This window comes from Hyla sarda, chromosome 1, assembly GCF_029499605.1.
Source record: "Hyla sarda isolate aHylSar1 chromosome 1, aHylSar1.hap1, whole genome shotgun sequence".
In the NCBI taxonomy this organism is placed as follows: Eukaryota; Metazoa; Chordata; class Amphibia; order Anura; family Hylidae; genus Hyla; species Hyla sarda.
Window position 1 is genome coordinate 49898661 of NC_079189.1, and position 20964 is coordinate 49919624.

A 20964-nucleotide genomic window follows, 5' to 3' on the forward strand; every position below is an offset into this window, starting at 1 on the left:
TGAAGATGTCCAGAATTGTTTGAAATAGAGAGCTTTGCGAGGTGCCAGGACAAGTCTCGCCCTGCTTTGATATCTGAGCAACAGGTACGTATCCGCTATGTAGCCGATCAATTGGCGCTAATTAAGGCTGAAGCCCGGCAGGAGGCACGGAGCTCACAGGGAACACATCCTCACCAGCGAGCCGCTGTTATGCGCCCCCCCGGCAATTTTTTTAAAAATCCTGTAAGCAGTGTGTGCTCTGCCTCCTCTTTTTCCGGCACTGTGTTCTTTGCCTCCTCTTCTTCCTGCAGTGCACCCTGCCTCCTCTTGTTCCTGCAAAGAAAACCCTGCCTCCTTTTGCTCCTTTGGAGCAAATGCTGCCTCCTCATGTTCCAGGGGAGAGCACCCTGCCTCCTCTGCTTCCTGCAGAGATCACCCAGCCTCCCCTTGTTTCTGCAGAGCGCGCCTTGCCAGCTTTTATTCCTTTGGGCGCACTCAACCTCCTCTTATTCCTGTGAAGCACCCTTTGCCTCCTCTTATTCCTGTGAAGCGCACCCTGCCTTCTCTTCTCTTCTTCCTGCGGAGCATACCCTGCCTCCTCTTATTCCTGCTGAGTGCACCCTGCCACTTATTGTTCCTAGCCATCTGACCACAAGAAAGATGTATTCAGAATCTAAACAGTTCAGAATTTTGGACCTATGTCAAGAAATAAATTGTCACTTGATATAAAGTCCCCTTTAGTGACATACCGTTACTACATCATATTGCCTTTTTGCAAGGGTTCTCAGTATAAAGCTCATGGTTGTCTGTTCAGAGGTGGTAAGCACACAGAGTGACTGTATAAGAGATGACTGTGATAATCTCCAGTATATGTAGGTTGTAATCCTGTATGTTCCATGTTGCTGAGTGTATGTATACATATGCACAGCCTGGATTTTTCCTGGCAGCCTTGTTTTCCGCAGGACCAGTTTATAAATGATTAGCCTCCGCCTGTGACCTTTTTATCAGGAATCTGGAGCGGCCCTGACTACACGTGTTCTCCTGTGTGAATGGAATGTGTGTCCTTTCGCTGCTCGCAGTTACGTTTGCTGTTTTCCACTTGAGACCTTTTCTATGAGTGACGATATTGATCCAGATTGTAGTGTATAGGTTTAGATATAATTCCTGCTGCTTACATACATTGCTTAGGTCATGGCATATTTGTATTTGTCACATGTCTATGGATGCATTTTGCACTGGCTGGTTAACATGGTGCATGGTTTCTGTTTTTGTTACTTTTCTGATCCTTAAAATTGCTTTAAGAATAACTTATTATAATAATATACTTAATATTATTCTTATCATAATGACGCCATAAATGTTATCATCATTTATTAGAAATGTTACATCTCAACATACTGACTCGAGATAAAAAAAATTTTTATTTAATTTTCAATACTTTGCGCTGTTTTCTGTTTTTTTTTATTTTTATTCGTGTTATGGAAGATTTAACAACCATCTGCCAAGTAGCCAGAAACAAGGCATAAATATACATACACTGCAAGAGGTGCGGTCAACACCTACACACAAAAGTAATGGTGCATGAATAGGTCAACAGTGTCACATGGACCGAAACAACATAAAGGGGTAAATACCAACAAAAGAACATAGGAAAAGATACCAGCTGCACATCGTATATCAGCAAACTCTCCAGCAGTTCTCCGCATCACAATAAATGATCAAGTCAAGAGGAGAAAGGGGAGAAAGACATTACACATAACGGACAGGCATGGACACAAATTAATTACAGAACAAAAGGGGGAAGGCAATAAATAGAGAAATGAGGGAAACCTCCATATAAATGGCTTCTTAGGAGTTACTATGCATAGTCATGGAATATGAGCATTGGTTCAAAGGAGAGGAGCACCAGGCACCCCACACTAAAAGACATTTGGTTGGGCATTTTCTATTTTTATACACTAGATGAGAAAAAGGGATCACTGCATTAAACAACGCCCGCCACTGAGTCATATTAGGGGTTTTTGGGTCCATCCATTGGAGTGCAACAGCCTTCCTAGACAAAACAATGTTCCCCGTAAGAAGGTGCGAGTGTGGTGTGTCCACACTTCTTCATTCACAACACCAAAAATACATACCAAAGGGTCAATTGGGGGGAGGGGGTTGTCCAAGAGCGGCAAGAAGTCAGAGGACCTCATTCCAAAAGGCCGCAATATGCGGGCACGCCTAAAGGAGGTGGCAAAAGTCTGCCCAAGCTGCACCACAAGCATCAAGCTGCCACTGCAAACAGGAACCCCTGCCGCGTTCTACAGCTGAGGCAAACGGGAGAGAATGAATTCCATTTACTAGAACCCGAGCCCGGGATACCTATAGAGAATGGAGACTCATTTCTTAAAATTAGGACCAAAACCAAATCTAGAGAGGACCTCAATAAAGTAACCCCATTCTACAGAATCGAATGCCTTGCCGGCATCTAACGACGCAAAGGCCCAGTAACCTCCTAAAGCCCCTCCCACCTAGACAGTGGTTTGGACTCGATGCATTTGTCTGATGTAGATTTGCCTGGCATGAAACCAGTTTGGTCATCATGAATAATATGATTGAGCCGGTTGGCAAGAATTTTGGTAAGGATTTTAAAATCCAAATTTAAGGAGATTGACCTATAGGAGCCGCACTCCAAGGGGTCTTTATCTGGTTTCAATAAGACAACAATGGTCGCATCATAGAGTACTTTGCGCTATTTTTATTGGGATTATTTTTGCCTTATGTGAGTTGCCTTTATCACTGCATATCATGTATCATACTATTTTGTATCATACTATAATTGGGTTATCCTACAACATGCTCCATACAAAGCAAAGGGACATTAAAGGGGTACTCCGGTGCTTAGACATCTTATCCCCTATCCAAAGGATAAGAGGCCTGATCGTGGGAGTCCCGCAGCTGCTCATGTTTACATAATAAAATATATAAAATGTCACCAAAAAATGTAGAACCCGTAGATCAACTAATATTGTGATCTACCACGCAAACTGCAACAGGGCTGAGAATAATCACAAAAAAATTGCAATGCCAAACATATTTTAGAAAAATTGGAACATACCGTATTTATCGGGGTATACCACGCACCGGCCTATAACACGCACCCTCATTTTACCAAGGATATTTGGGTAAAAAAAGTTTTTTACCCAAATATCCATGAAAAAATGAGGGTGCGTGTGTGCGCATGTATACCCCGATATACCCCCAGGAAAGGCAGGGGGAGAGAGGCCGTCGCTGCCCGCTTCTCTCCCCCTGCCTTTCCTGGGGTCTAGAGCGCTGCTGTCGGCCCTTTTCACCCCCTGGTTATCGGCGCCGCTGCCCGTTCTGTCCCCCTGACTATCAGTGCCGGCGCCGATTGCCAGGGAGAGAGAAGCGGCGCCGACAGCCAGGGGGAGAGAAGGGGCAGCGGCACCCATTGCCGGCGCCGCTGCCCCGTTGCCTCCCCCCATCCCCGGTGGCATAATTACCTGAGTCCGGTCCGCGCTGCTCCAGGCCTCCGTCGTGCGTCCCCGGCGTCATTGCTATGCGCTGAACGGCGCGGCGCATGACGTCAGAGCGCCGCGCCGTGCATAGCAACGACGCTGGGGACGCACGACGGAGGCCTGGAGCAGCGCGGACCGGACTCAGGTAATTATGCCACCGGGGATGGGGGGAGGCAACGGGGCAGCGGCGCCGGCAATGGGTGCCGCTGCCCCTTCTCTCCCCCTGGCTGTCGGCGCCGCTTCTCTCTCCCTGGCAATCGGAGCCGGCACCGATAGTCAGGGGGACAGAACGGGCAGCGGCGCCGATAACCAGGGGGTGAAAAGGGCCGACAGCAGCGCTCTAGACCCCAGGAAAGGCAGGGGGAGAGAAGCGGGCAGCGACGGCCTCTCTCCCCCTGCCTTTCCTGAGGGTGTATCGGCGTATAACACGCACACAGACTTTAGGCTAAAAATTTTAGCCTAAAAAGTGCGTGTTATACGCCGATAAATACGGTAGTTCTTTATTGAAAATTAAAATAAAAAGATAATGAGCACCCGCCCTCCCCAATTTTTTGGGGGGTGATTATAATAAAATATATGTATCAAATTTGTGTCCTGTATAGTGCAAAAATTCCATCCATATATTGTAAGGTTTAAAGAAGGCACCAGGAGGTCACCAGTAGTACTACCTTCCGCTTTTTGCATTTTTTTTTTTTTAATCATGCAGAGCGCCCTCTTTTTTTTCTTTCTTCTGATACAGAATATATCACTTATCATGCATTTTAGATGTCCTGTTTGGATAATACTGTTATTACGTCATATCTGTTTGTTGCAGAGTGGTTCGCGATTACCTGAGGGGTGGACCATTTGAGGATTTTCAGGAAAGCATGTATTTCTCCCGTTTCTTACAGTGGAAATGGCTTGAGCGGTAAGTGTCTCCTAGTATCAACTTGTCACCTTCTTTTTACTACAAGCTAAACTTTAGTTCTTGTTAATATATCAGAGCTGTTCAACTGGAGATTTTCAGTGCCAAGAGCTACTCTCCAAAGTTTATTTTTTGTCCACACAACCCTTGCTGCCTTCTTAAAGCGGTGCTCTGGGGAAGTTAGGAAAAATAAAAATGCCCCAAAGCCACCACAATACCTGTTCTGTGTCCCCTGTAGTTATCCATGTGGATTTGGCAGCTCTTGTGGCCCCTGTAGTTTCCTTATTATTCCTTCTTGCTTGCTTGCAGCCCAGACTACAACTCCCAGAAGCCAGCCAATTGCTTTCATTATCTGTGTGCATGCAGTGTTGTTGTAAACAGTCAGCAGCACACACTACATGTCTTTTCTTTTAAACTATCCTTCCAACCAGCAATAAATCATGCCATGCTCTGAATGGCAGCAGTCAGTGATAAGATCTACAGCAGGAAAAGAGCAGCGTTATGTGCTGAGTTGTGACTGAGAATCTTCACTGGGCTTCTCTGCTGCAAGGTCCTCTCACAGGGAGGGGGAGGGGTGCCTGTGAAGCCAGAAATCACGTGGTGTTTGTCTTGCAGGAGGGTAGGGGCTAGGTCTCAGTGAGGGGTTTACACAAAGACAAGCAGGATCTGAATATGACATCTTTCTCTCACTCCCTGCATGTAAGTGACAGCTGAAAGAGGGAAACTGCTCTATATAGCTAATGAATTATATTTAGACAAATAGGTTGGTGAGAGGGAAAGGATGGGCTATGGGTTTAGTTTCCTGGAGTACCCCTTTAATATCTGAATAGAAAATGCCACCCACCCAGGACAGTGAACATATACATTTGTGTACAGACAGTGCACATGCTAGGAAGATCAAACAACTTATTAATGCACAAATAAACACCAAAAAAGGGGTGTCCTTTTGGCATAGGTTTGATTAAAATACATTGGTTTCCCACAGCCACACTTGTATTGAAAATTGTAGTTGTCTGTGCTTTTCAATACAACTTTTCTCTGGCAGCTTTTTATGTCTATACGCTGAATGATACTGGCACAGCTGGCAACTGACATATTGTGGCCAATAACGCCGTACCACCTGGTGGCCATGTCTCCTTTGCACAGCTAAAAGTAACATTTGTTAGTCATGAGTAAACTTGAGTGTTTATGACCATGGGCATGAAGATGTGGCGATAGTTGTTGGTTGTTCCTGAACCACATGTCTAGATGAACCATGGGCAGACACCCAACAGAAGATCACAGATCAAGGAGGCGAGCATCGGGTGGCCCATTTGGTATCTCAACACTTGAACACCACTTTCGGTCCCCTTTGCTCTCCTGTGTGACCAGGTAATTCACGCTGTGGTCTGTCGCTTTTCTTAATTTACCTCTGTGACTTGCAGAGCGTCTCATGGAAAAGTTACTACTGATTGCGTCTGATCGTGGGATTTCCCCCCAACAATCTTGATAATTTTGTCTTGAGGCTTCTGTCAGAAATGAGTGGTGGTCACGTATGCGCACCATGGATCCATTTATTGACTAAAGGAGCTACTGGAGATGACCAAGTACAGTGACCATGAATGGAGTGGTGGTATGCCCCATTACTGCCCCCTACATTCTGACAGGAGCTTCAGGACGAGTTCATAAAGGGGTACTTCGGTGCTCCAGCGTTTTGAACATTTTGTTCAGAATGCTCGGAGCGGAGGCCGTGATCGTGATATCACGGCCATGCCCCCTCGTGACGTCACACCACACCCCCTTCATTCAGGTCTATGGGATGGGGCGTGTCAGCCATTCATGTCCCATAGACATGAATGGAGGGGGCATGGGCGTGACGTCACGACCAGTGCTGCAGAAACCCAGCGTTTGTTTATAACGCCAGGTGCTGTGGGAGATCACAGGGGGCCCCAGCAGCGGGACTCCTGCTATCAGACATCTTATCTCCTTTCCTTTGGATAAGGGATAAGATGTCTATCAGCGAATACCCTTTAAGGTTGCAGGGGACTCCATGATCAGACACTTATCCCAATGGTCTCCAAACGTTGGCCATTCAGATGTTGCAAGACTACAACTCCCAGATACCATTGGCTTTCCAAGCATCCTGGGAGTTGTAGCTTTTTCCCACATCTGGAGGTCCACAGTTTGGTGACCACTGCCTTATCCGGTTGATAGGGGATAAGTAGTTATTTTAGGAGAAACCATTTATTGCACTAAAATTCCTAAAGACACTTTGCTGTCACCATTTCCATAATATTGGAATTTAGTTCTGTTTATGTTACATTTGGCTTATTGTGACTTTAAATCATCCAAACGTATACTGTTCATTATTTCTTGGACTTCATATTATCCTTTTTGGAGCCCATTAATTTGCCCAGGTTTGAGAGGTTAACAGGTACTTACTAAGGGCAATAATATTTCCATTCTCCCCTAGTTCAGAGGTTCTTTTCTTCCTATTATAAAGGAAAGTAATAGGTATAAGGAAAATCTTACCCTGCTATACGGTCATTAAATGTGGCTGCGTCCAGCCTGTTATTCATAGACCTTGCATCAGTGACTTCCACTACTTTGTCTTAGTGCCCTAAAATACCTCGCAACCGCCATAAAATAAATGCAAGCAGCGAGTTTAGATAAGAGCTTTGGCCATAACTTCTAATTGTTCCACTCTGATACACCGTTCTATGGGTTTTCACAGTGCAAGAAGGTGACGCGTTTGCTGAGTGGCTGCAAATACCAGGTTATGTGTTCATATAAAGAGCACTGGACCTTGGAACAAAGTAGTTAGGTTATTGATTAGATATTGTTTTATAGTGTTTTGCTTGAAGCTACAATGAATCCTACAGCTGCACTCAGATACTATTTTCAGGCCGATGGCGTCACGTGTGCGGTACAGTGCTGGTTTATAGACAGAAAGGGCCCCAGGTTATAATGAAGAGGGGGCCCACATTACAGAGAGAATGTCATTTAAGCATACCTCTGCTACGAGATTCCGAAATGATAGTTATTCAGACTGCTGCATTCCATTCATTTACAGGATTTTATTTATTTTATATTTTTATCCCTATTATCAAATTTTTTTTTATCTTCTAAAAAATACACTTTAAGGGCATCAAAACTGCATGTAGTGTGAATTGACCCCAACCACTCATGAGTCTAATCTGTTCACTTCACCTCCAGCAGTTAGTAGTCTGATTAGATGAGTGTTTCCCAATCAGGGTGCCTCCAGCTGTTGCAAGGCTACAACTCCCAGCATTCCCGGACAGGACCCTGGTTAGAGCTGGTGCAAGGATTTTTGCCACTCTAGGCAAAAGCAAATTTTGCCACCCCCTTGACTCCGCCCATTGGCCTGCCTTTTGATACGCCCAGCTTACTACTGAGGTGACACACTGTAACAAACCCCCTCCTCATGTAATCTCCTTACTACTGGGGTGACACACTGTAACAAGCCCCCTCCTTATGTGATCTCCTTACTACTGGGGTGACACACTGAAACAAACCTCCTCCTCATGTAATCTCCTTACTACTGGGGTGACACACTGTAACAAACCTCCTCCTCATGTAATCTCCTTACAACTGGGGTGACGCACTGTAACAATCCTCCTCCTCATGTTATCTCCTTACTACTGGGGTGACACACACAATAACAAATCTCCTCATGTAATCTCCTTACTACTGGGATGACACACTGTAACAAACCTCCTCCTCATGTAATCTCCTTACTATTGGGGTGACGCACTGTAACAAACCCCCTCCTCATGTAATCTCCTTACTACCGGGGTGACACACTTTAATAAGCCCCCACCTCATGTAATTAGCTTACTACTGGGGTGGCACATTGAAACAAACCTCCTCCTCATGTAATCTTCTTACTACTGGGGTGACACATTGAAGCAAACCTCCTCCTCATGTAATCTCCTTACTACTGGGGTGACACATTGAAACAAACCTCCTCCTCATGTAATCTTCTTACTACTGGGTTGACACACTGTAACAAACCACCTCCTCATGCTGCTAGCCGAGTGAGTAGTTAGGAGGCTGGTTGTCTAACTTTCTTGCGGCAGGCAGGGCAGTGCCCCCATCTAGAGGGTGCTCTAGGCGGCTGCCTATTTTTCCTATTCACAGAGCTGGCCCAGATCCTGGTTGGGAAACACTGGCCCTCATTTACAATTGCAACCCCGAAAAAACCCAACTAACTCTCCATTTTGCTAAGAAAACCTGAAAAGGGGCGTGGCTGTTGGGAAAATGGGGCGTGGTCACAGAAAAGGGGCGTGTTCCCGACATTTTCACAAAATCCCAACATATTTACTAAGGTTTCCACATAAAATGTGGTGGATTAGAGCTGAGGAAAACCCTACAGATCAGAGCATGTGTAAAAAAAAAGCAAAATGTAGGGAAAATGGAAACTGTAGGGAAACCTTAGTAAATACCGTGGAAAATAAATTGTAGGGAATTAAAACCCACAAAGAAACCTACACAACACTCTTAGTAAATGAGGGCCATTGTGTATTAGATGAACAGGTGCAGTGATCCAACTCCACACACACTCTCTCTGCAAAGCCAGAGGATTCATGGGAAATGTAGGCAGCACTAGAAAATAATTTCAGGACTGGATTTGTAATCAGTATGGCTAAAAACCCATGCCTTCCCCACATCAGCTAAAACAGGTAAGCACAAGGCATACACAAGAACCTCTACATTATTTCCTAATAATAGCCAATGCTTCACTAAGCAAACACTAAATATATCTATATATATATATATATATATCTATATCTATATATATATATATATATATATATATATATATATATTCTTAAGGTCTGCACTTGTGTTTAGTTTTGGGCCTCCATAGATCTTTTCTGGCTGTGTGATCCAGTTGACCTAATGGCCCTGTTTGATATACTATGATACTGGATAGGACATCTTAACCCAGTGCTGTCTAAGCACTTTTTATGCATTTTATGCTTTCACAACATCCATGCCACCGCCGTGATAAACCCCTTATGTTATAAGCAGTCACCCCCTTAGGCATCTTTGTTTCAGCTATTTCTTTGCATTATCAAGTAGTTTTCCCCCCAAAAATGGTCCTAAGCTGTATCTGTCATCTTGTTGTATTTCAGGCAACCAGCCACAAAGAACACATTCCGGCATTACCGGGTGCTGGGGAAAGGTGGATTTGGTGAGGTGAGTACATGACTCTCCAGTATCGTCGTATCACTTTCTTTGTTGACCCATCATGACTGGGGTTTCGGTGTTTTTTTGCCAGGTGTGTGCCTGCCAAGTACGAGCCACTGGGAAGATGTACGCCTGTAAAAAGCTGGAAAAGAAAAGGATAAAAAAGAGGAAAGGGGAATCCATGGCATTAAATGAAAAGCAGATTTTAGAAAAAGTAAATAGTCATTTTGTAGTAAGTATCAACATCCCAGTAACCATCCTTATTTCCTGCTGGTTATTGTTTCTGATCCTTACCTCTACTTAGTTTTCAGATATGTCAAATATCTTCATATCCTGCAACGTAAAAGTCTTTTTGTTATATGTAAGGCTGCGTTCACATCACGATTTCTCCATCCGACTTGAGTACGCGATTTTCTAACTTAAAATCGTATGAAATCGTATATAAAGTCGGATCCATTGACATCCATTAAAAAAATCGGATCCATTACACACATCCGATTTGATCCGCATCCGATTTCACACGATTTTTTTTTCGGGTCTGAAATCGGGTTTGACCACGATTTCAGACCTGAACAAAAATCGTGTGAAATCGGATGCGGATCAAATCGGATGTGTGCAATGGATCCGTTTTTTAATGGATGTCAATGGATCCGACTTTATATACTATTTCAAGTTATAAAATCGTTTACTCAAGTCGGATGGAGAAATCGTGACGTGAACGCAGCCTAACTTGTATAGAGCGGCGTACTGGCAAAAAGGTATAAACATGGTATACCGCGGTGTACTGGACTGTAATGGACTGGACTAGTGACTACACGTGCACCGTTTTCCGAACATATTTTTTGCAGGATTTTTTATTGCTGCTATGCCCATGTATACTGTGACATACAGCAAAAATGAGGTGTTAAATGAAAGCCCATTCTACACTGGATACATTGAAGCAAACTCTCAGCTTTGACAATCATTAGGTGTGATGGGTTTTTAGCCTCCTCTATGTAAATTGTAACTTTTCTGGCTACTGACAACAAGCAGAGATCTTGAAAAATAATTATTTCTTAAACTTTAAAAAATATTTATAGATACTGATTCCTTTTTTTTATTTTTTTTTATTTAAACCAAAGAAGGTCAGGTTATGTTTTTAACGTTAGTTGATAGTAAACTGCTCAACTCATCAACACAGTACCATACAAAATACACATGTGCAATGTGCCCATAGAGACAGTATAACAGCATCACAGTACTATGCATAATACATGTGTGTGCAAAATCTATATAGGGACTGTATAACACCAACACAGTACTATGCATCATACGGGAGTGTGTGCAAAGTGTATAAGACCAACACAGTACTGGGCATAATAAACACGTGTGCAAAGGCCCTATAGGGACAGTAGACAGTATAAGATGAAATACAACAACTCCGTAAAAAATGATTCCAGTAAGTTACAACAACACATAGATATAGAAATTAACAACATAGCTCAAATTTCATATACTTAATAAATCCTTCAGCCTTTCAGAACTACGAATTAACATTGGTAATTTTTAGGTTAAACATTTAGTATCTTTAGGCTAAATGATGCTATCATAAGTTTATATATATAATGCAACATTTTTACAACACATGCATTATTAATAACATTGTCTTTTTATGGACAAATACATATTAAAGGGGTACTCCGGTGGAAAACTTTTTTTTTTTTTTTAAATCAACTGGTGCCAGAACAGATTTGTAAATTACTTCTATTAAAAAAATCTTAATCCTTCCAGTACTTATTAGCTGCTGAATACTACAGAGGAAATTCTTTTCTTTTTGGAACACAGTGCTCTCTGCTGATATCACGAGCACAGTGCTCTCTGCTGACATCTCTGTCCATTTTAGGAACTGACCAGAGCAGCATATGTTTGCTATGGGGATTTTCTCCTACTCTGGACAGTTCTTAAAATGGACAGAGATGTCAGCAGAGAGCACTGTGCTAGTGATGTCAGCAGAGAGCTCTGTGTTTCAAAAAGAAAAGAATTTCCTCTTTAATTGGTTCTATATTACATAAAAAAAATTAATTGTTGAAATGTTCCTTTTGTTTAATTCCTTGAAGAAACCCAATAAAAATCATGTTAAACGGGAGACAGTATAGGACCATTACATTAATGTATGCAATACATGTATGATGCTTAGTACTGTTTTATACAGTCTCTATGGGCACCTTGCACGCTTAAAGGGGTATTCCGGGAAAAAAAACTTTTTTTTTTATATCAACTGGCTCCAGAAAGTTAAACAGATTTGTAAATTACTTCTATTAATTTTTTTTAATCCTTTCAATAATTACCAGCTGCTGGAGTTGAGTTGTTCTTTTCTGTCTGACAACAGTGCTCTCTGCTGACATCTCTGCTTGTCTCAGGAACTGCTCAGGTTTGCTATGGGGATTTGCTTCTAAACTGGGCAGTTCCCGAGACAGGTGTCATCAGTGAGCACTTAGACAGAAAAGAACAACTCAACTTCAGCAGCTCATAAGTACTGAAAGGATCAAGATTTTTTAATTGAAGTAATTTAGAAATCTGTTTAACTTTCTGGAACCAGTTGAGATATATATATATATATATATATATATATATATCTCAAGTTTTTTCCTGGATAACCCCTTTAAGTATTGGAACTGTGTTGGTGTTGCACCCTATATGCCCCCTGCTTTTAAAAGTGTATTATGCATATTACTGTTTTATACAGTGTCTAAAGAGAAAACATAAGTGTAGTATGCATCATACTATGTTGGTGTTTTACAGTCTTTATGGGCATCGATGCATAATACACTTATGTGTGCAAAGTGTCCATAGAGACTGTATAACACAGTACCATGCATAATATTAATAAAATCGGGGTACATTAAAGAGATTGTAATACACTAACACAGTACTATGCATAATACTAATAAAATCAGTGTACATTAAAGAGATTGTAATACACTAACACAGTACTATGCATTATGCATGTATATGTGCATAGTTCCCCTAAAATGCAGGGCTGCACTATATATAGGTGATATTACGGAAGATCATAGTGTTGACCACTACTACTTCATTTTCCTGCATTTCTATGCATACAGAACTTATTGGTTCATCTTTCCATCGTTTATTTTCCCAGTGTCTACTGCAGTGTTTCTCAACCAGGGTGCCTCCAGCTGCTGCAAAACTACAACTCCCAGCATGCCCGGACAGCCGTTGGCTGTCCGGTCATGCTGGGAGTTGTAGTTTTGCAACAACTGGAGGCATGCTGGTTGGGAAACACTAGTCTACTGGCTGGAAAGAAGGGTCAGCAGATCGATGACCCACTCTGCAGAACAGTGCAATGTCCTTCACGTGTCTGTGCTTTCATACGCTCGCTCCCATCACCCCCCCCCCCCCCCCCAGCACTCTGGGCACAGCCAGCGCACAGCATTCCACCTCCCAGGAAACAATCAATAGGCTGAGTGCTGGAGATTTGTCCAAACTAAGTTAAATATTGATCAGACTTCCTTTGGCTATGATAAAATTCTATTGGGGGGAAAATAAAAAAAAACCTGCCTTCAATAATTGATGCTAATTGATAACGTTAGCCATAATGTGCTGTAATGTATACTTTTATTCTAATTTCTGCAAGTAACAGGCCACTTAGGGCGGTAATGAGACTAAATCTACCCTAAAACATCCGGTGACGTGTCATAGAGGGATGTTACAAGATCCTGCACTATTGGGATCACTAGTGCACTGATCAGAGCCATAGGTTGTCATTGCCTGGGGGCTACTCACACGCAATGTGAATGTAAAGTGAGCAGCGATGCATACAGTGTTATACGTTGATGCATATAAAATAAGTATACATTTAGCGGGCCACAGAATATTCATACAGGCGCAGGCGCTTATGTCTTTCGCCTGACTCCATGCTCCTATACCAGTGATGACGAACCTATTTGATCCCGAGTGCCCAAACCGTAATGCACGCCATTTTTTTCCCCTCAAAGTGCCAGCACCGCAATTAAATCAGAATACTGAGGTTTAAGTTTAGAAAAAATAACTCATACAGTTGCCATAACTAATTAACATCTTTTGTTTTAAAAGAACACAACAACTTTTTTTTTTTTTTTTTTTTATTGATAGTTTATAGTTCCCCCACATTAGGTTGTAGTTCCCCCACATTAGATTGGCAGCACAGTTCCCCCACATTAGGCTGGCAGTATAAGTCCCCCCCACATTAGGTGCAGTATAGTTCTCCCACATTAGGTGCAGTATAGTTCTCCCACATTAGGTTGGCGGTATAGTTCCCCCCACATTAGGTTGGCAGTATAGTTCCCCCCACATTAGGTTGGCAGTATAGTTCCCCCACATTAGGTTGGCAGTATAGTTTCCCCACATTAGGTTGGCAGTATAGTTTCCCCACATTAGGTTGGCAGTATAGTTCCCCCACATTAGGTTGGCAGTATAGTTCCCCCACAGACATACAGCCTTCAGCCATATACAGTGTATGGCTGGAGGCTGTATGCCTGTGTACTGCCCCACTTTAGTGCTCCGTCCATCGCTCCTCCGGTCAGGGGTCACAATCTACTGCTATGGCCTACAGGCCATAGCAGTAGGTCCTGGGACTGGAGGATCGGTGGTTGGAGCACTGAAGATGACGTGCAGGCAACATACTATGTGCGCGCATCCTCCTCCTGCTCGCTGCTCCGCTCTGCTCTGCTATGAGCGCACGCACGGGACGCTACTGACATCCCTGCGTGCGCTACCTCCCAGCGGCCCCTATGTTTTTAAAGTTAACGCGGGGTCGCAAAAAGGTAACCGGGACATCCTTGTGTCCCGAAAAGATCTTTCGGGACACAGGGATGTCCTGAATGGGCTGATGGCGAACTATGGCCGCGTGCCCACAGAGGGGGCTCTGCGCACAACCTGTGGCACGCGTGCCATAGGTTCGCCATCACTGTCCTATACAGTACTGAGCAGCAATGCATACAGTTTATGCATTACTTTAGCACCCTGATGGCTCGGTAGTAAGCACTGTCAAGAACCGACACGAGCGGATGGTAGGGTTATCTATAAAATCACCATTTGTCAAGGCTAGACTGAAAATAATGATAAAAAATCCCCCTCATACCACCCAAATTAAAGGTATCGCTGCCACCACCTGTCAATTTCAAGGCGACAGGAAGCTATCAATCCAGTCTACTATCCCCAGTAGTATACCAAAAGAACAGATAAGTAAATTCAAGACTATAACTTAACTCTCTTCACAGACAATGTACGTCCGTTTTACCAGACATGAGGCGGGACTTAATAAATGAATGATTTATTATGAAAGAAAAAATATTCACAGTACATACAAAAAATGATATTAACAAGACTAAGTTTCACCACACAGAAAATAAAAATAAATGGGAAAAAACTAGAATCCTTACTTACAAAAAGTTACAGAGTTCTATTCCATGGGGTCTGGTAGAAAATGGCATCTGGCATCCAAAATTAGATCTTGTCCCCCATGCAAAGGCATCCAGCCCCCCCCCCAGGTCTGTAGTTTTATACCCTGCTGTGGACAGGTGATCCCTCTACTCTATGTTCAGCCCCTGGGCTGGTCAAGAAGGAGAGAGGAGAGAGAGAGTTGTCCACTTCCTTATGTCCTCTATCTTCTATCATGGGCCAGGCACCCACATAATTTTCTTATATTTGGGTTCTCCATCAAATCCTCTTTCTAGGGGCACCTTACCCCCTTATTGTGTATGATTTACCCAGTGCATACAGTTCGGGCAGGGATCAATACACAAGGGTCATGTGAGGACTCATTTTAAAGGTAGTATGATGGAGAATCTAACCGTATAAGAAAGGGGCTTTAGACCTACTTCCCTGATCCCCATATTTAATATTGGAGGACATGGCATTTTCACAGGGGGCTACTTCCCATTCCTCTCTTTTATCTATTGACACCAGGTCTTCGAGTGTGTTTGGCTGGTGAAGGGGTCAAATTTACCATCCAGGCAAACAGTGTCCATTAATTGGCACAGTTATGTCGATTCTCCCAACTGGCCACTGGATTCAATAGCTTAGACTGTCGTCTCCTGGTCGTTTGATCAAACAGGATGGATTCTTTGGAATGTTAAACTAACACAGATAAGGGTAATGGAATAAAAAGTCATGCATACCGATGGACATTTATGCAGGACCTATATCACCAGTAATGAATGACAAACAATCACACTGAGCATGAATACATATTTTAGCCATTGTATGGGACAATCACTTTTGACTTGCAGTGGTCCACCAGGGACAACATCATCAATAGGTTTATATGTTCTCCCCGTTTTTGCGTTGGTTTCTCCCCACACTCCAAAAAATGATTATAGGTGAGCCCCAATGGGGACAGAGACCAATTTAAATAGTGATAAGCTCCGTACAGTTGTGTGGAATATACTGGCCCTATATAAAGAAAGGAATTATAACTTGTCATGGTGAGCGGCAATGCGTACACTGTATGCATCACTGCTTGCTTTGCTGGGCCATGGTATGGGGGAGCAGTGCTCATCAGTTTTTCACCTTTTATCTGTATTCCTGACCATTTTTCTGCAAGATTCCTAACCTCCATTACTTATTTGGCTCTTTGACGGTTCTCACTGATGGTTTAGTTGTGGTGGTCTGGTATGCAGCTTGCCGCTGCATTACGTGCCTATGACACTTGACTGAATCATCTGGGTGCTGGGCTTAGCTGCTTCCCTTCAGTGCTTATTACCAAATTACCCAAGGCTTTTATTAAACCAGTGTTTCCCAACCAGTGTGCCTCCAGCTGTTTTAAATCTACAACTCAGCCTTCGGCTGTCCGGGCATGCTTGGAGTTGTAGTTTTGCAACAGCTGGAGGCGCACTAATTGGGAAACACTGCATTAGACATTGCAGGTAATGATTTATAAGTCAGTTGTAATCAGACTAAAAGCTGTACTGGCCCCATTGCTAGCTGTCACTGCCTACTTAAAGGGGTACTCCGGTGGAAAACTTTTTTTTTTTTTTTTAAATCAACTGGTGCCAGAATGTTAAACAGATTTGTAAATTACTTCTATTAAAAAAATCTTAATCGTTCCAGTATCTATTAGCTGCTGAATACTACAGAGGAAATTATTTTCTTTTTGGAACACAGAGCTCTCTGCTGACATCATGACCACAGTGCTCTCTGCTGACATCTCTGTCCATTTTAGGAACTGTCCAGAACAGCATATGTTTTCAATGGGGATTTTCTCCTACTCTGGACAATTCCTAAAATGGACAGAGATGTCAGCAGAGAGCACTGTGGTTATGATGTCAGCAGAAAGCTCTGTGTTCCAAAAAGAAAAGAGTTTCCTCTGTAGTATTCAGCAGCTAATAAGTACTGGAAGGATTAAGATTTTTTAATAGATGTAATTTACAAATCTGTTTAACTTTCTGGCACCAGTTGATAAAAAAAAAAAAGTTTTCCACGGGAGTACCCCTTTAAGTGGTTGTTATCCCTTTGGCAGGAGACTAGTTTACATCTACACATGTGCCCTTCTATTTTTAATTGTGCCTCACAAGAATTGAATGTGCGGACTACAATGCTGTTGGCATCCTGTTTCACAACACCTCATTGTGTTATTATGTATACTGTCCACTTACTACAACAGTAACAGAATATCTGTGTGGACAGTTTTGGAACTACAAGTCTCAGCAGGCACAGTTAACTTCTAGGACAGTGTTTTCCAACCAGTGGGCCCCCAGCTGTTGCAAAGCTACAATTTCCAGCATGTCCAGACAGCCTGCGTCTGTCTAGGCATTCTGGGAGTTGTAGTTTTGCAACAGCTGGAGCCACGCTGGTTGGGAAACACTGTTCTTTGATGATGATGTTGTGATGGCAGTCCCTTAATGCTGGCTCTACATGTTATGATAGGACATTGGAGACACAGGTTTCATGCCACAGGGTAAGCAGATGATGTGGTGCCAGAGAAAGCATGAGAAGTAAGCAGAAAGAAGAATTCTATAGAAGGCCAGAGGAATAACCTGAAGATGCCAGGCCCCAATGCAGAATATGTAACAGGACCCACAACTATAAAGCGTTTTTTTTGTTTTTGTTTTTTTTTAAAGTGTAACACACATACGGCATACAATGTACAAACAGTATATGACATTATGCATTGTGAGCATAAAGACAATAAAAAAGGCAAAAACAGAGTGCAATAACAAACAATACAGGACACAATGGCCTATACAGGAGTCCCTCAAGTTACAATATTAATTGATTCCAGGACGACCATTGTATGTTGAAACCATTGTATGTCGAGACCATAACTCTATGGAAACCTGGTAATTGGTTCTGAAGCCACCAAAATGTCATCCAAAAATAGGAAAAAGTGAGGATTAAAGATAAATAAGTAGATAACTAATATAGATAAAGCAAATTCTTACATATAAAAGTAAGAAAGATCTGCTGGGAGCTGTAATCACTGTCTATGTAGAGGACAGGAGCTTCTTCAGGGTCCTGTACAGTACACACAATGTCCCAGAAAGGTAAAATGGAGCCGCCCTCACCTGGTGTCCAAAGGAGCAGCTAACCCTGGCACAGGTAAAGTGTACAGAACATGTAATACCTCCCTGTACTGTAGGGGGGCGCTACCAGACAGCCAGTCAGTGCATACACTTCAGTAATACAGGGGTTTTACCAGTGCATGTCCTTTCTGATTGGTCAGATCTTCCGGCCATTGACACATTTCCCAGATCTGGACTGTCTGTATTATTGTATGTTGAGTCTGGTTTCAAGTAACAATGGACCAGAAAAGACCATTGTATGTTGAAACTATCGTATGTTGAGGCCATTGTAAATTGAGGGATCACAGTATATAAAAGAACCACTAGGCATCAAGACTAGGCTTATGGGGGAGATTTATTAAAACCTGTCCAGAGGAAAAGTTTCCCAGTTGCCCATAGCAACCAATCAGATCACTTCTTTCATTTTTAACAAGGCCTCTGCAAAATGAAAGAAGCGATCTGATTGGTTGCTATGGGCAACTTTTCCTTTGCACAGGTTTTGATAAATATCCCCCATAACGTGTGTGTGTGTGTGTATGTATATATATATGCTTGTGTGTGTGTGTGTGTGTGTGTGTGTATATATATATATATATATATATATATATATATATATGCTTGTGTGTGTGTGTGTGTGTGTATATATATATATATATATATATATATATATATATATATATATGCTTGTGTGTGTGTGTGTGTGTATATATATATATATATATATATATATATATATATATATATATATGCTTGTGTGTGTGTGTGTGTGTGTGTGTGTGTGTGTGTGTGTATATATATATATATATATATATATATATATATATATATGCTTGTGTGTGTGTGTATATATATATATATATATATATATATATATATATATATATGCTTGTGTGTATGTATATATATATATATATATATATATATATATATACACTCAGGCTGTAGAGCAGTGTTTCCCAACCAGTGTGCCTCCAGCCGTTGCAAAACTACAACTCCCAGAATACCCAGACAGCCAAAGGCTGTCGGGGCATGCTGGGAGTTGTAGTTTTGCAACAGCTGGAGGCACACTGGTTGGGAAACACTGCTGTATAGATTGCCCAGGACTTTTACAAATCCTGCCGACAGTCCGACAGGAAGGGGCAGGTAATGCAGGGGACGAGATAGAGGGATATGAGGTTGGTATGAGGACAAGAGCGTCAAGGGGGATGGGTTATGAGGTCGGGATGTGAGGACGAGATATGAGGTCTGTATGAGGACGAGCATCAAGAGGATGGGAGATGGGATCAGGATAGGATGTCAATATGAGGACAATATAGTCATAAGGACAGGATATGAGGACAAGATATGAGATTGAGATATGAGGACAAGGACATCATGAGGTCGGGATATGAGGACAAAACAATCATTGTTGCTTTTCCTCTCTAACAAGGTTTAGGTCAGTGTTTCCCAACCAGGGTGCCTCCAGCTGTTGCAAAACTACAACTCCCAGCAGGCCCGGACAGCCAACGGCTGTCTGGGCCTGCTGGGAGTTATAGTTTTGCAACAGCTGGAGGCACCCTGGTTGGGAAACACCTGTTTAGGTAGTAAAGCCAGCTGACATCAGGTACTCTGCTAGTCTATCCATAAAAAAAGCTCCATCCAGAATGTGGATTCTCTATACAACTTTTTTCTATAGTACTGGTCTCCTATGGGAAAGAGTTTTTTTTTGGGGGGGGGGGGGCTTTGCTGGCACCAGTGGCGTAGCGTGTGTTGTCAGCACCCGGGGCAAGGCAAATAATTTGGGCCCCCTAACCCGTGGATTTTAGCACTCGAGTCTCTTCCACTAGATTAGTTAAAGAAACCCTTACCCCCTAAGCACATGTATTGTTTGTTATGAAAATAATGATGTAATTAAAGTAAAACGCATCTAAATACAAGTTTATTTTCAAACACTTTGGATTGAGTGCGAACATGCATTACACATTCTCCACATTTTCAGCAGGTCTATGAATACAAATCTACAAATGTAGTAACCTGGCATGGGCCGCGCTATTATATGTCGTCTCACAACCATCGTAAACCACAAAAAATATCAAGAACAAAAACTAAACATCAAAATGGAACCATACCCTGGAGATGATCCAAGGCACATGACTTTGGGTATTATAAGTAAGCGGCAAATGTCAGGGAGGCATTATATGTGCATTATATGGGCACATGTCAGGGGGCATTATATGTGAGGGGCACATGTCAGGGGGCATTATATGTGGGGGCAAATGACAGGGGGGTATTATAAGTAAGCGACAAATGTCAGGGGGGCATTATATGTGCATTATATGGGCACATGACAGGGGGCCCCTGTCATGTGCCCCCACATACATTGCCCCCTGACATGTGCCCCTCACATATAATGCCCCCCTTTCATTTGCCCCCACATATAATGCCCCCTGACATGTGCCCCTCACATATAATGCCCCCCTGTCATTTGCCCCCACATATAATGCCCCCTGACATGTGCCCCTCACATATAATGCCCCCTGAGGGGGCAGGACAGGGGGCATTATATGTGAAGGGCTCATGTGATGTCATCGCGCCGGCCTGCCGTGATTGGCTCACACTGACTGCAGGAATGGAGCAGCCACGGCGTGTGATAGCAAGGTGACGGGCGTGAGAAAGGGGTGGTGGAGCGGGACAGCAATTGCCCCGTTGCCCCCCCCCCGGATCCGCCACTGCCTCCACAGTGGGTGGCCACCCGGCTCGGATTCGCACAGCCAGCCCTGCAGAGAGAGTGAGTGAGCCAGGCAGGGGCAGAGAGCTGCGAGTGCGAGCGCGCCCCCCCAGATGTTAT

General features: G+C 43.1%; 1 protein-coding gene across 12 annotated transcripts in view; it reads left to right on the forward strand.

Annotated features, from left to right (window-relative positions):
• GRK4 (G protein-coupled receptor kinase 4) overlaps positions 1-20964 on the forward strand; it is a 304831-nt gene that overhangs the window by 251958 nt on the left and 31909 nt on the right. For all 12 annotated transcript variants that reach the window (XM_056555006.1, XM_056555016.1, XM_056555011.1 and 9 more), the window contains 3 exons: positions 4315-4407; positions 9543-9606; positions 9689-9829. In XM_056555006.1, the coding sequence (XP_056410981.1) occupies positions 4315-4407; positions 9543-9606; positions 9689-9829 (298 nt within the window). The remainder of the gene's footprint in view (positions 1-4314; positions 4408-9542; positions 9607-9688; positions 9830-20964) is intronic.